This window comes from Trachemys scripta, chromosome 7, assembly GCF_013100865.1.
Source record: "Trachemys scripta elegans isolate TJP31775 chromosome 7, CAS_Tse_1.0, whole genome shotgun sequence".
Classification (NCBI taxonomy): Eukaryota; Metazoa; Chordata; order Testudines; family Emydidae; genus Trachemys; species Trachemys scripta.
In genome coordinates this window covers 30,461,577-30,476,445 of record NC_048304.1, presented here as the reverse complement: position 1 = coordinate 30,476,445, position 14,869 = coordinate 30,461,577, and the positions used below count along the sequence as shown (strand labels likewise).

Genomic DNA, 14,869 nt, shown 5'->3' with positions numbered 1-14,869 from the left:
AGCCTTTAAGCTCATGAACAGATAGTACAGGCTCTGGTCTCCCTATCTTGAGGGGAGAAGATAGTGGTTGGTATGAAGGCCCTATCCTGGAGAGATGACAAACACCCTGGTAGCAGGGCTCACTTTGCAAGGGGTGTGTCAAGCTGCCCCTAGGGGGTATCCTGCCCCAGCCTGTTGCCCTACAGGGTCCGCTCCCGTGTCATGCAGTACTTATGACATTGCAGGGGGTCACATGGGCTGAGGATGGGGCCGGGGGGGGACATTGCTACATCTCATTCTCCCCGCTAGTGGAGGGAGCTGTGGCACTGGGTGTATTTCCCCCCACCTTAGAAAGGCAGAACTCTGTAGCCCCAGTGCAGCGAGTGGGCTGATTCTGCAGCCAGCTGATCCTAGCTGCAGGGTGCACCTACCCTTTTCCCCAGGGGACCTTAGCAGCTGCGTCCCCATCCCCCTTCCCCCAGTGGCTGTGCCTGAACGGAGCTTCTGCTGCTATAAATACAGCACCCACAGAGGCAGGAAGGGGGCTCTGCCGCAGAACAGGAACTAGCGATGTGACGCAGGCTTAGTTGTTCAGATCCCAGTGTGATGTGCCAAAATGGTCTCTAAAATGCTGTGCGCTGTTCCTGTGCATTGATCATTCCATGGCCTGGACAAATCTAAACCCACCTGTAAGGAGAGAGGTGCAGGAACAGGCACGTGCAAACTAAATGCCTCTTGGATCCCGCAACCCAGCTCAAACTTTCCCCTCTCTAGCTTGTCCCATCAGCTTCCTCCTCCCACGCCCCCAACTTCAAGTGTCTGACATGCAGCCACTCCCATTCGCCTTCTGCCCAGATATGCCCACTTAGCTCTGTGTTCAGCTGGGAGCTGGGTGTTAACTCTGATCAAGGCTTTTTTTGGTTGTTTTTGCTCCCAGAGTTGTGTTGATAAACTGCCAGCCAGTGCAGTCCTACGTTGACAAGCCAAGCCTTGAGGATTGTACTTCAGTTTAGGAGGAGAGGGGTCAGTTGGAGCAGAACTGGGACTTGGGACTCCTGGGGTTCCATTCTTAGGAGTGGGGTCTAATGGCTTAGAGAAGAGTTGGGACTGCAGCATTCTCTGCTGAAATGTGTGACCTAGGGGCAATTAGGGAAGCAAGACACGTGCGATCCAGGGTAGGAGAAGTGATAAGTACCCTAGCACTCCAAACACAGTTGCCATGCACAGTTGGATGCTTCTCAACAGTGCCCCAAATTCCAATGGTCAACAGCAGTGTGGGAACATAAGAACTGCAAAACCAGATCAGCCCATTCTTGCAGATGCATCAGTCCAGTCTCCCCTCAGTGTTTCCTGCTTCAGAGGAAGATTCAAGTAACCCTGGGGCCCTGCTCACAGGGCACACTTCCCCCCACTGAACACCTGTTGGCATTCTGCTCCTATTCATCCCCCTCATACGTTCTTGCCACCTGCTTGATTAGCCCCTGAATGAACTGAAATCCTTTCTGAACCTTTGGCCTCTAATGGAATAATGTGGCCATGAATTCCACTGCCTATGTGTTTTCACTATGTGCTGCTCAGTGGGGCAGAGGAAAATTCATAGGAAGACTCCCTTTCTTTTCCCTTTGTGTTCCAATAGTTGCTGTCTGTCCTGTGGATTAATAAAGGGGTGCCCCCCCTGGGGCCAGGCATTGCCATCCCCCTGGGTTGAGCTAGGATGCCCTGTTGTGCTGGGTGCTGCACAAACCATAACTGAGATCAGGGTCCCTATAGTACTAGGTGCTTCAGCTACAAAGTGAGAGACAGTCCCAACTAGGAAGGGCCTACATGCTGCCCACAGCAGTGTGGGCGTTACTCTAAAGCAATCCCAGGGACGCAGCAGGTGCCTGAGTTGCCATTGGGCCCTGATGCGAAGGACTTCCTGCTCAAGGCAAACAAAATGCAGAGCCCTGGAGCTGTTGAGCAAACTGCTGGGCGGGCTGAGAGGAAGTGGGGGGGGGGCACGTAAGGGAAACGCCTTGGGCTAGAGCAACGGGCTGGAGTGATTTGACAGCAGGCACGCTGGGGAGGGATACAGAGCCCAGGCTGGATCCCTATCAGTGCTAGTTGAGCTAACCGCTCCGGGAGCGTCGGAGAGAGTCCACACCTGGAACGGTAAGGGGCTGGCTGCATGGTGGGGCTGGGGGTGGAAGGTTCCACTTTACAGTGCCTTGGCAGGTCCCACTCCATCTGTCCCCCCACACGAGTTTGCCACGTGCCCTTATGCACAATTCTCCACTGAAGTGGAAGAGGGGACCCCATTTTGGGTGGGGGTTGGGGACCGGCTGCATGGAGGTGTGATTTAGCTAGACACATGGCACTTCCTACCCAGCCATGGGAGAATTCCTTGTGGGTAGCTGAAGGGAGGGGGGGGGGGGGGCTGTCCCTGGGGCCAGGCCTCACTCTTTGGGTGCCTGGCTCTCTACTCTACTTCTGGGGCTCCTGGCATTTACCCACCTGCTGATTTGTATCAGCCCTTGTGGCCTTCAGCTATGAGCTAGGGATCAGGGGTAAACTGTGACTGTGTATCAACCTGGGGGATGGAGGGTCAGGATCCCTGGGTTCTGTTGCCAGCTCTTGTTGGGGAGTGAGAAGTAATGAGTTGGGAAGGATTGGTGGTGTGTGCCCCCCTCCCCCCGCCCCCATGGTCAGCAATGGGCCCAGGAGTCCTGATTCTCAGTCCTTCCTGCTCTAACCCACTAGACCCCACTTCCCTCCCAGTGTTGGGGATAGAACTCATGAGTCCTGACGCTAGCTCTCTGACCTGATCAGCTGTTTGCAGGACAGACTCCCCGGGGCCCACCCAGCACCACCTCACTCCTGCCAGGACTGGGATTCCTTGGCTCCCATCTAGCCTGGGATCCTGTGCCCTGCAGTCCCCGAGCACAACACTGGGCCAGCCTAGTGCTGCGGTATGGGAGCAGTGGTCCAGCTATTTCTGCCTCCCCCCTGTGCTTTGGAGGAAGGCAAATCCTCTCCCTCCATGTAATGGGCAGGGGTGGGATGTGTCCCTTGCTGAACTGTGGGGTCGTTCTCACCCTTCATCCCCTTGTACCACCCCAGCGCTACTGACCCACTGACATACAGAGAGAAAAAGGGACAAGCCTCCCCCCCCACCCTTGTTACACTGACCATTGAAGTTGAGGATAGAACCCAGGAGTCTTGACTGTCAGCCCCCCTGGTCTAACCCCCTAGACCCTGCTCCCCTTCCAGAGGTGTGCACAAAACTCCCGTATCCTGTCTCCCTTGTGACCCTTGTGCTGCACTGGTTCCAGGGCTCGCCATGGCCGGGCTGAAGACAGCGAGCGGGGATTACATCGATTCCTCCTGGGAGCTGAACGTGGCTGTGGAGGAGCTGGGGCCTGAGGCCGAGCCCCTCACCCTGCGAGTCACCGGAGATGTGCACATTGGGGGCGTCATGCTGCAGATTGTGGATAAGATCAGTAAGTATGGGGTCTCCCTGCTGCTGTGGGTTACATGGAGGGGTGTCCTCTCCCATTAAATCCTCTCCCCACTTTACACGCTTCTCCCCACAACGGGTGAGCCCCTGCATGGATGTTCTGTCCCTTTAAATCTCCCTGCCGCACTTCCCCCTCCAGTAGCCACCAACTTCCTGCTGTGGGATTCCCAGCATCACCCATCTTAGCATCAGAGAGGAGGGTTCCCCAACCCTCTACCCTAGGGCACCTCAAATTCCCACTCCCCCCCAGCCCAGAGCTGGGAATGGAACTCAAGACTCCTGACTCCCAGCCCCCTGCTCTAACCACTAGACCCCAATCCCTGCTGTTCCTGCCAGTCTCTCACATGATGCAGGCTGAGTCATGGCCCTGATGCAGGGAAGTAACTCCGAATCGCCCAGTTCCACCCTCAGTTCCTGTCTCTCCCCTCCTACTCTGTGCAGGATCAGGGTCTGGCTGGGGCACTGCCTACCCGATTACCCCAGAATTGCCCTCTGTGTCAGGGAGACAAGCACCTGCCATCTGTGGGGGTGGGCCAACCCTGGAACGCCTGGCTGGGCTCTAGTCTGCCCAGTTGTCTGTCCTTTAGGTGTTAGTGATCCATCCGTCCGTCTCCATCCATCTGTCTCCACGTGTCTCCCTCTCCTGTACTCCTCTACAGTGTCTGCCCCTTGCCCCCATCTCCCCACTCCCCTAAGGTACCAGTGAGGGAGGGGCCTGGGGCCTGGTGGGAGGGGGGCCCAGGGACCAATCCAACAGGAAGTGACTCCTTATCTGCCCAGGACACAAGGTGGGCCTGTGCCATGTCTTCCTGTGGCCAGTCTATGTGGTATGGGAACCTTCCCCTGGCAGTGCCTGATAGCAGCTGTAGCTGCTGCTGCTGGAGACTGTGAGGCCCATACCCTGGATGGAGGCTGATAAGGGGTCAGCTAGCCAGAGCCTATGGCTATAAATAGCCTTCAGGGCTTGGGATTCTATTCCTGGCTCTGGGAGGGGGTGGGGGGTGTTAGTGAGTTAGAGAAGGGTGGGCTGCGAATCAGGACACCTGCGTTCTTTTCCAACTCCAGGAGGGGAATGGGGCCTAGTGGTTAGCGTGGGGAAGCCAGGACCCTGCCCCAGTAACCATGGCTCTGGTTTAGACGTCTGTAGTTGTATTGTGTGTGGTTTGCACAGTTCAGCTCCTGGGGTTGCAGCATCCTCTTTATACTGGGAGCTACCTATTGCGTCCCACCCTGAGGTGGCACTGGCTGCATCTCAGTGCTGTGCGAGGGGTCCCTATATAAACAACCCCCATACCCCACCCCAGAGGTGGCTGCATCTCAGCACCAGACAAGGGATCCCTGTGCAAACTACGGTGCTTTGCCCCCAGAGGTGAAGCAGAACTGGTCAGACCACGCTCTCTGGTGGGAGCAGAAGAAACTCTGGCTGCTCAAGACCAACTGGACCCTGGATAAGTACGGGCTGCAGGCAGACGCCCGTCTCCGGTACACACCTCAGCACAAGCCTGTGCGGCTGCAGCTGCCCAACCGGCGGATGATCCGTGTCCATGCCAGCTTCTCTGAGCCCGTCTTCCGTGCTGTGGCTGGCATCTGCCGGGTGCTGAGTGAGTGCCCAGGAGGGGGTGGGGCATAGACGGCCCCAGGGTGGAGAAGGATGCAGGGGTTAGACATTGAGGGTGAGCATCAGGGAGGAGCAGGCGTTTTGGAGGAGGGAAGGGCAAAGGTGCAGTGGGGTAGGGGTTGTGGAGGTGCTGGCGGGGGCAGTGCTTAAAGAAGTCTAGAAAAAGTGCATGGGGAGTCATGACAAATCAGTGACATCACATCTACCTAGCTCCTGGGGCTCTTCTCCCCGTCTACCTCTTCCCAGGTGGGGAGTACGAGCATAGACAGGCCAGTGTCTGGGGTGAGGAGGTGACCCAGGGAGGGGTAAGGGGAGGAGCAGGGTACTCTGGGAGGAGCAGGGGTCGGGGAGGTGTGCAGGGGGAGAGGAGTGCAGGGAGGTACAAGGGGGTGAGGGGAGGGGTTGGGAGTGAGGAAAAGTAGGGAGAAAAGCCTGGGTGGGCACAGGGAGGAGGAATGGGACTTTTGGGAAAGAGGGGCAGGGGCCCAGACAGATGGAATGAGGAGGAGCTGGGGGAAGGCCCCCTTACTGGGGAGCTCTCTCACCCCGTGTCCTCTCCCGCCAGGTATCCGGCATGCCGAGGAGCTTTCACTGCTGCGGGCGCCTGAGGAGAAGAACAAAAAGAAGCGGAAGGGGCCGGCGCCGGGGACAGAGGATGAGTTTGACCTAAGTGGGGTGGTGCTGCCAGCCAGTGAGTACGGATGAGGGGGGTGGGCAGGGGCGTGTGAGTGCGCTCTCCTGCAAGTGCTGGGGTGAGCGTGCATGCTAGTGCACTAGTGTGAGTGCCTGTGAGAGTGCCCTCATGTACTTGTGCCAGAGGGTACATGCACTAGTGAGCACGAGGACTGGTGTGAGAGGCTGCCCTGCTGTGTGTGCCCCCGCGGTGTGCGTCTGCCTGGGCGCCGCTAACCCGCCTTGTGCACAGAGCAGAAGCCCTCCCTTTTCCCACAGGTGCGGAGCAGCAGCCGTTCCGGGGGATGCCGGCCCATTTCTCGGATAGCTCCGCCACTGAGGCCTGTTATCGGATGCTGTCAGTGAGCTGGACTGGCCTGACCCCCGAGCACGTACTGAAGATGCCTCGGCCCAGCAACCTCGTGGAGAAGGCCCAGATCAACAGCCGGTGAGAGGAGCTGCGGGTTGGGATTGAGGGGCACTGGGAGAACTGACAGGGAGGGGGCAGACAGCTGCTCCTGATGGCCCTGTGCCTGGGGGCAGCACCACAGCTGGGTCCCGTCATGGATTCCAGGGCGTTCTGTACCCCCAGCCTTTATACCATCACCTCTAACGGCGCCCGGGCGTGCCGGGCCATGGAGTTAGGATGAGCCCGCAACTCCAGCACGCCTAGGTGGGGCCTGGGCTCCAGCCCCCCATGTCTCTCTGTATCTCCCCAGTGGTTTCTCTGTGTTCAGTTCCCTGCAGCGACCCAGTGCAGCCTGTTCAGAGCAAGCCAGCGTTTTCTAGTCCCCTGGAATCCAGCATCATGGGGTTCTTAGTTCAACACAGAAAGCCAGGCTCAGCCCGGAGTCCATGCTGGCAGCCACCTATCCCGTTCCCTAGGCTCCTGCCAGGCTTCCCTGTCTTCTGTCCGTGATCTCACTCCTAGACCAGGGTGGAGTGTTACCCTTAGTATCCAAGAGTGAACCCTCCCTCCCACACCGCCTGCACGAGCCCTTGGCGGGCACCCCACGCTGGTCAGACCTTCCATCCTTACAGCGACAGGGCGCGGGGAGAGCTGACCCTGACTTGCCTTATGAGTGCTATATGGTCAGCCCAGTTCCTAGCCCAGGCCTGACTGGCAGAGCTTCCCACAACTGCTGCTGGGGGATGCAGCTTCTCCCACGTGGGAGAGCTAGGCTGGTGGAAGCACTCTCTAGCTACGGTGGCCAAAGCCCTTCCATGCTGGGATCAGGGCATCAGCACGAGGGCTCACGCTGTGCGGGGACACTGCCCTCTCCCTCCCACCCCAGCCCACAGAGCTCTGCCGGGCTAAGTGTGGGCCAGGCTAGAGCCGCCTCCTGACCCCTGATCTCCAGCTGCCTGGTGCTGGGGTCACACATGTTCAGCCTCCCTTGGCTGGCCAGTGGGGGTCCCGGTATCGCTCAAGGTTCCCTCCCTAGGGACAGTTCTTGATGGTGCATTCTTCCCCCACCCCCAAGCTAGAGAGACCCACAGCCATCCCGTCTCCCCTGCCCTAGATGGGAAGGTAACCCCTTCCCGCCCAGTGGGTGGCAATCCCAAGTGGGTGGGGAAACTGAGTCATGCCTGTTCTTACAAATATGACAATTCCCATGTTCCCCTCCAGGTGGCTGAGCTCCTCGCGGTCACTAATGCAGCAGGATGTGCTGGAGAACGAGCAGCTTTGGCTGCGGTTCAAATATTACAACTTCTTTGACCTGGAGCCCAAGGTAGGACCTCCCTGTGCCTCCTCCTCCCGGGCTCTCCGGTCCATCCTTCACTCCCCAAACACAGCCAGCCTGTCCTGGTTACTTCATGTGGGAGCCGAAGGGGGGACCCCCAACCCCTACCACACTCCATTGCCTCTCCCCAGACTCTCCCTTCCTCCCTCAAACCTACCCTGACTTTTTGGATCTGGAGCCCAGGACCCCCTCCCCCCCTGACCCAACTCTCCTCCAGACCCCTGTTCCACCCCCTTCCCTGCTACTCCCCCTTAATTTCCCCCATTGACCCCTAACCCCCGCCCACCTTTCCTGTCCCCCGTGCTGCAGTATGATGCGGTGCGCATCACCCAGCTGTATGAGCAGGCGCGCTGGGCCGTGCTGCTGGAGGAGACCGAAAGCACCGAGGAGGAGATGATGGTCTTCGCTGCCCTGCAGGTACTGGAACTCCACCCACCCCCAGACCCCCCCCTTCCCCTGCCTCCCCCGGCTAGGCCGGGATCCACCTCCCGCTGCTGGGCTGGGATCCAGACCCACCTACCAGGGATCCCCCCCAACAGTCAAGCTGGGATCCATCCCCTTCCCCCCTTCACATGAAGCACCCGCAGATAGCCAGGATCCATCCTTTCCCCCGCCATGGAACACCCGCCAACCCCACAGTCAGGCTGGGATCTATCTTCCCCAGAGCTCGTCCAGTGGGGCCAGGATTAACCATCTCTGGAGCCGTCCCACCCAGCTGGGCTGGGATCCATCTGTCCCCCAAGCACTCCCACCTAGTGGGGATCTTGCCCCTCCCTCCTACAGGGCACCCCTACCCAATATATTTCCACAACCCACCCCCAGCTGGGCTGGGGTCTGTCTTCCCCAGAGCTCACCGAGTGGGGCCAGGGCTAACTACCCCTGGAGCTCTCCCACCCGGGTGAACAAGGATCCATTCCTCCAGGTCAAGCCAGTGGGTCAGTCCCATGTGGGGGCTATCTGGGTGGGTGGGGTGAAGATCTCCCTCTCCCTTCTCCCCAACTAACCTGCCTCCCCCTGCCCTCTAGTATCACATCAACAAGCTCTCCCTGAGTGCTGACCCCACAGAGCCAGCTGGGGAGCAAGGCATGGATGACCTGGACTCAGCCCTGTCCAACCTCCAGGTCAAGCTGGAGGGGGGGACATCAACCTCGGACATGCTGGTAAGGGGGGCATGGGGGCGTGAAGGGCACCAGCAGAGCTGGGCGGGGGGCGGGGGGGGGGCGGCTAGGTTGGAATATCAGGAGGCTGCAGGATTGAGCGGCATCGGGGGGCTGGGCTGGAGTAGCAGCGGGTGACTGTGTCTTGGTCTCCTGGCAGGAAAATCTCACCACCATCCCTGAGCTGAAGGATTATCTCCGGATATTCAGGTGAGCCCCAGACTCTTTCATCCTCACTATGGGGGCAGGGGCTGGAAGTCAGGATTCCTGGGTTCTACCCCTGCTCTGGGAGCAACGTGGGATATAGTGCTCAGTTCCAATAACATGCCTGACTTCATCCCCCAAGCTGTCCTCTTGCACCTGCCCCATGTCACAGCTCAGGGTCCAAGGGGGACTGTGTGTGTCTCCCATACTTGGGGGGTCCCCGACTGTGCCCCTTCCACCTTGGCACTGACGCCCTCCTCCATAGGCCCCGCAAGCTGACGCTCAAGGGCTACAAGCAGCACTGGGTGGTGTTCAAAGAGACCTCCATCTCCTACTACAAGAGCCGTGAGGAGGCACTGGGTGAGCCCGTGCAGCAGCTCAATCTCAAGGGTGAGTACGGCATCCCTTCCCCCGGCATGTCTTCTCCCTCACACTCTCCCGATCAGACTGATGGGCTCATCCAGCCCGCTGTGTCCCAGCTCGCACAAAGCCTGCTGCTTCAGAGAGCTGAGTGTAAGCCTTCCCTCAACACTGAGCTCCCCTCACCAGGCGATGCTGGGCGGGATTCCCCCCATGTATATTCCACCTGCAGCACGAGGGTCTCTTGCCATCAGCACCCAGGGTGCAAGGGAATCCCTTTCCCTAGAGAAACGTCAAATCCGCTCTATTCCAACCTCCTGGGCCTTTTGCACTCCAGTAGCAGGGAGTTCCACTGTTTAACTGAAAGGAAAAGGACGGGATTTTCTTTTCTGGCCCCTGCCATTCGCAGCCAGCCACTGGTCTCTGGCATCAACTAACAGCCAGATCTAATCTCCCTAAAGCTGTGGCCTCCCTAAAACTCCTGTAGCAAGTAGTTCCATAGGTCAACACAGAGGCGAGAGATTGTCCCCCAGCCCCATGGGATTTTGAGGTGTTTTTGCAGCCACAATAAAGCATTTTAATCACCAGATACTCTGCATTCCACTCCCCCCACCCCCAATTTCAGGCTGTGAGGTGGTACCGGATGTCAACATCTCAGGCCAAAAGTTCTGCATCAGACTGCTGGTGCCATCTCCGGAGGGGATGAGCGAGGTGTACCTGCGCTGTGAGGACGTGAGTTGGAGGGCAGCAGTGGGATTGGACTGTGGGGTGGGCGCCATGGGATTATACCCTAGGGAGTCACATTGGAGGATGCATTTGGGATGTACCATGTAGGAAGAGGGTTGTGGGGAGTGAGAGGGCAGTGGGATTACACCATAAATGGAGGGCTGTGGTGGGGCTATACTGGGGGAAGGGGCTGTGAATTGGTGGGTGAATGGGATTATCCTCTAGAAAAGGGCTGCAGGCTCTGTACTGCTGGGGTCTGGCTACTGAGATGCATTGCAGCGGTGGTCTCAGCTGGGGGTCTCTAGTGCCTCCCCCTCCTTTAACCCCCTCCCTTCCTTTCTCTTCCCTCCCCCCACACCCCTCCGCAGGAGCAGCAGTATGCCCACTGGATGGCAGGGTGCCGGCTGGCAGCCAAGGGCCGGACCATGGCAGACAGCACGTATCAGTCTGAGGTGCAGAACATCCTGTCCTTCCTGCAGCTGCAGAGAGCCAGTCCTGACGTGCCCGCGACCCCTGATGCCGAGGCCATGGGCACCCAGTGGCTGGTGTCCCCCCGCTACCAGAAGAAATTCAAGCCGAAACAGGTAGGTGGGGGTTGGGGCAGCAACCCCAACTGAGCTCCCTGCCCCACTCCCTGAAGCAAAGGGTGGCCCCAGGATGGAGTCAAACTGACTGCAAGAGGAGCCATCCCCTATGGAGCCCCACCTCTAGCACAGCTCCCCCTAATGGGGACGGCACTGACTGCGAGGGCAGAACCCCCTCTGCTGAGCCCCCCACCCTGCCCTGCTCCTTGCAGCACAGCGCCCCCTTCCGCTGCACTTGGGTAATGGGGCCAGCAATGACTGTGAGGTGGTGAAGGGAGCACCCCCCCCACCATTCTCCCGGGAGGTCTCCCATCCAAGCAGTGATCAGGCCTGGAACACAGTGAAACACTGACCCATGTCTCCTGCCCACAGTTAACCCCGCGCATCCTGGAAGCCCATCAGAACGTGGCCCAGCTCTCACTCACCGAGGCCAAGATGAGGTTTATCCAGGCCTGGCAGTCGCTGCCTGATTTCGGCATCTCCTACTTTGTGGTCAGGTGAGGCACCCCGCCCCACAGAGCCAAGGGTAGAACCCAGGAGTCCTGACTCCTTCCCCTCCCCCCCCGTTCTAACCACTGGACCCCACTTCACTCCCCTACAGAGCCAGGGATAGAACCCAGAAGTCCTGACGTCCAGTCCTTCCACTCCATCCCCAACCCACTCAACCTCACTCCTCTCCCCACTGAGCTGGGGATAGAAACCAGGAGTCCTGACCCCCAGCTCCTCCTGCTGTAATCCATACACTGCTGTCCCCCACCCCCAAACTGCAATACGACCCAGGAGTCCTGACCCCCCAGCCCCTCCATGCTCCGCAGGTTCAAGGGCAGTAGGAAGGATGAGATCCTGGGCATCGCCAATAATCGTCTGATCCGAATCGACCTGGCCGTGGGAGACGTGGTGAAGACTTGGCGGTACAGCAACATGCGCCAGTGGAATGTCAACTGGGACATCCGTCAGGTCAGTGCAGGGAAGAGGGTGCGGGGCCTATAAGGAGCATGCCAAGCCATTATGGAATCTGGCACAGGGAGAGCAGGTGTAGGGGAATGCCCTAGGAGACACAATTGTATTGGGTCATCTTCTCCTCTCCAGTGCCCGTGGAGGCTGGGCTCCAGGACTCCTGGAGTCTCTTGTCTGGCTCTGGGAGGCGAGTGGGTCTACAAAATCACAGAAATGTAGGGCTGGAAGGGACCTTGAGAGGTCACCAAGTCCTGCCCACTGTGCTGAGGCAAGACCAATAAACCTCCACCATCCCTGACAAGTGTTTGTCGAACCTGTTCTTAAAACTTCCAGCGATGAGGATTCCACAACCTCCCTTGGAAGCCTGTCACAGAGCTTAACTGCCCTTAGTCAGAAAGTTTTTCCCTAATGTCTGACCTGAGTCTCCCTTGCTGCAGATTAAGGATGATTTCTTATTCTGCCTTCAGGGACCATGGCAAATAATTAATCATCATTCTCTTTGTAGTAGCCTTTAGCATATTGGAAGACTATTAGCAGGTCCCCTCTGTCTTCTTTTCTCATAACTAAACAAGCCCAGTGTTTTTAACCTTTCCTCCTAGGTCAGGGTTTCTAAACCTTTTAGCATTTCCGTAGCTCTGCTCTGGACTCTCTCCAGTTTGTTCCCATCTTTCCTAAAATGTACTGCCAAGAACTGGGCACAGTACTGCAGCTGAGGCCTCCTCAGTGCCAAGTAGAGAAGGACAATTATTTCCCATATCTTACATGCAACACTCTTGCGACACCCCAGAATATTAGCCATTTCTGCAGCTGCTGACTCACATTCAATGTGTGATCCATTGTGATCCTTGCATCCTTTTCAGCAATATTGCTACATAGTTCAAGAACGGCCTCTCCCCTTGTGGGTTACAAGACTAGGTGCACCAGGAAGCAGCCATTTACGGGGGGGAGGGGGAGAGTCATCTCTGCATCCCCATTCTTAGGTGACATTTACCCAGTCAATATGAGGATAGTTGAAATCACCCATTACTACTGTGATTTCTGGTTTTGTAGCCCCTGAAGCCTCCATTAGCATTTCACAATCACGGTCACTCTCGTGGTCAGTAGTATATTCCTACTGCAATCCTCTTATTATTCAAGCTTGGAATTTCTACCCAGAGAAATTTTACAGTAGTTTGATTCATTGAAGGTTTTCCCTTTTATTTTTATTTTTTTAAAACATGTAGTGCCACCTCACCCCCACCAGCATGACCTACTGTCATTCCTATATATTTCATACCTTCGTATTACCATGTCCCATTGATTAGCCTCATTTCACCAAGTTTCTGTAATGTCTATTATACCAATATCCTCATTTAATGCCAGGCACTCGAGTTCACCCATCTTAGTATTTAGCCTTCTAGCATTAGTATGTAAGCCCTTGTACATTTTCTCAATATTTAGTTGCTTGCCTTCATGTGTTATGTTTAAATGAGAGTCGTATGTTTGACCGTTCCTTACTAGCTCCTATCTGTACTTTACCAACTTCTTTCCTATCCTCCATCTTAAGATACTGAGTTTGCCCTTGAATAAATTCATCCCTAAGGAATGTCGCTGCTGAGCCATATGCTCCTCCACACCTGTCTGCTTACCCCCAGCTCTTGGTTTAAAAACTCCTCTACAGCCTTTTTAATTTTGCATGCTAGTAGTCTGGTTCCATTTTGGTTAAGGTGGAGTCCATTCTCCCCTGGTACAAGCTACTTCTTCCCCAAAAGGTTCCCCACTTCCTAACAACACTAAAAGGTGGGAGCCAGGACTCCTGTGTTCTTTTCCCCAACCAGCCCCTCACTACCGTCCTCTCTCCCAGGTGGCGATTGAATTTGATGAGCACATCAATGTGGCATTCAGCAGCGTGTCGGCCGGGTGCAATATCGTGCATGAGTACATCGGGGGGTACATCTTCCTGTCCACCCGCTCCACCGACAAGGGCCGGGGCCTCGACGAGGAGCTTTTCTACAAGCTGACAGGGGGCCACGAGGCCCTGTGAGCACTCAGCACTGCTCCCATCTCCTGCTGGGTACCAGGGGGCAACAGGGAGGGGGGAGAGCTGGGGCCAACATTGGCCCCACCTACAGGGAGGGAGCAGCCATCTGTACAATGGACCCCTCACCCACCCATCACAACCACCTACCCTCCTATCCCCAACACACCCACCCTCCTCCCCATACAGAACTTAACCAGCCCACCAATCCCTACACACACATTCCCAAGCCCCTCACCCATGCACTAAAACCCCAGCCTCCACGTTTCCATACACACCCAGCTAACCAACCCAGCCACCCCAACACCTACCCCCCTCAAATTTCCTACACACAAGGCCCCAACACCACCCCTCAATGGCCTACACAACTCCAGCCCAAGCCACCCCTTAATCCACCCATCCCTTCTCGTGTCCCCTACCACCCCAGCACTCCTGCATGTCCTCTATGGAAAGGGGAATACAGGTCCCCAGCCAGCACCCCCTACCCCAGCAGTGTGTGTGTGTGTGTGTGTGTGTTCGGGGGGAGGCGGGGAGTGCGGCAAATCCAGCAGAGAGATGGTTAAAGAGGCTGCAGCAGATGGAACAATAGGGATGTTATTTTACACTGCTCTCTCCTGCCCTGGTTCTCCTCCATGTCATGACCCTGGAGCCGGCTCGGCCCTGTGGGGGTCACTTGAGGGGTAGCAGATGCCCTGAAAGAGAGAAGAATAATACAGAAAGGTGTTGGCAGCAGCTGGCTTTCCTGTACCCACCTGCCCTCGCCAACCATGCCAGGGAATGACAGGACCCTCCACCCCACACCGGCCCATGGACACTTCTCTGCCACTCCCTGGGAGAGGATCAAAGCCACGGCTACTTGGATTCTGCCACGAGTTGCCAGCCAGGCATGTCGGCTGGGACTGCAAACACAGAGTAATAAACCAAGCTCTCACTATGTTGGGCAGGTCTGTGACTCTGTGGAAGGGTGGGAATTGCTCCCCGGACTCCAAGGTTCTATCCCCAATGTGGGAAGGGGAATGGAAATTAGTGGGTTAGAGCAGGGGGAGTGGGAGTCAGGACTGCTGGGTCCTACTCCTCACTTGCTATATGACTTTGGACAAGTCCCTTCCCCTCTTTCTAGTGGGTGGGGCTCATGGGGTGATGGAATGGTCAGAGACTGTCCTACCCCCAGTGCCAAGCCCCCCCAGAAGGTAGGAGGCAGGGTGGGGGAGACTCTTACTGTCAGGCCGGAGCTGCAGGACTCTCTGGAAGTACTGGGGAGGCAGGAGGCCTTCGGCATCACCTGGTGTGAGGATGACACCATTAGCTGAGCGATAGAACTTGATCCCATCTGCAGGGGGAAGCAACACACAGG

General features: G+C 57.0%; 2 protein-coding genes across 6 annotated transcripts in view; one reads left to right on the top strand and one right to left on the bottom strand.

Annotated features, from left to right (window-relative positions):
• Positions 1-1,973: 1,973 nt before the first annotated feature.
• FERMT3 (fermitin family member 3) lies at positions 1,974-14,449 on the top strand. The gene is made up of 15 exons (XM_034777606.1): positions 1,974-2,130; positions 3,291-3,458; positions 4,843-5,076; positions 5,659-5,784; positions 6,045-6,213; positions 7,396-7,498; positions 7,820-7,927; positions 8,536-8,670; positions 8,828-8,877; positions 9,137-9,261; positions 9,857-9,963; positions 10,326-10,541; positions 10,914-11,038; positions 11,357-11,498; positions 13,342-14,449. Exons 2-15 carry the CDS (start codon positions 3,299-3,301, stop codon positions 13,519-13,521), a joined length of 1,980 nt encoding a protein of 659 aa, XP_034633497.1. The 5' UTR covers positions 1,974-2,130; positions 3,291-3,298; the 3' UTR covers positions 13,522-14,449.
• The window catches only part of LOC117880965 (uridine diphosphate glucose pyrophosphatase NUDT22-like), a 16,434-nt gene continuing 15,658 nt past the window's right edge, over positions 14,094-14,869 (bottom strand). For all 5 annotated transcript variants that reach the window (XM_034777608.1, XM_034777607.1, XM_034777609.1 and 2 more), the window contains 2 exons: positions 14,735-14,845; positions 14,094-14,207 (listed from right to left, as the gene is read on the bottom strand). In XM_034777608.1, the coding sequence (XP_034633499.1) occupies positions 14,185-14,207; positions 14,735-14,845 (134 nt within the window). In that variant the 3' untranslated portion in view covers positions 14,094-14,184. The remainder of the gene's footprint in view (positions 14,208-14,734; positions 14,846-14,869) is intronic.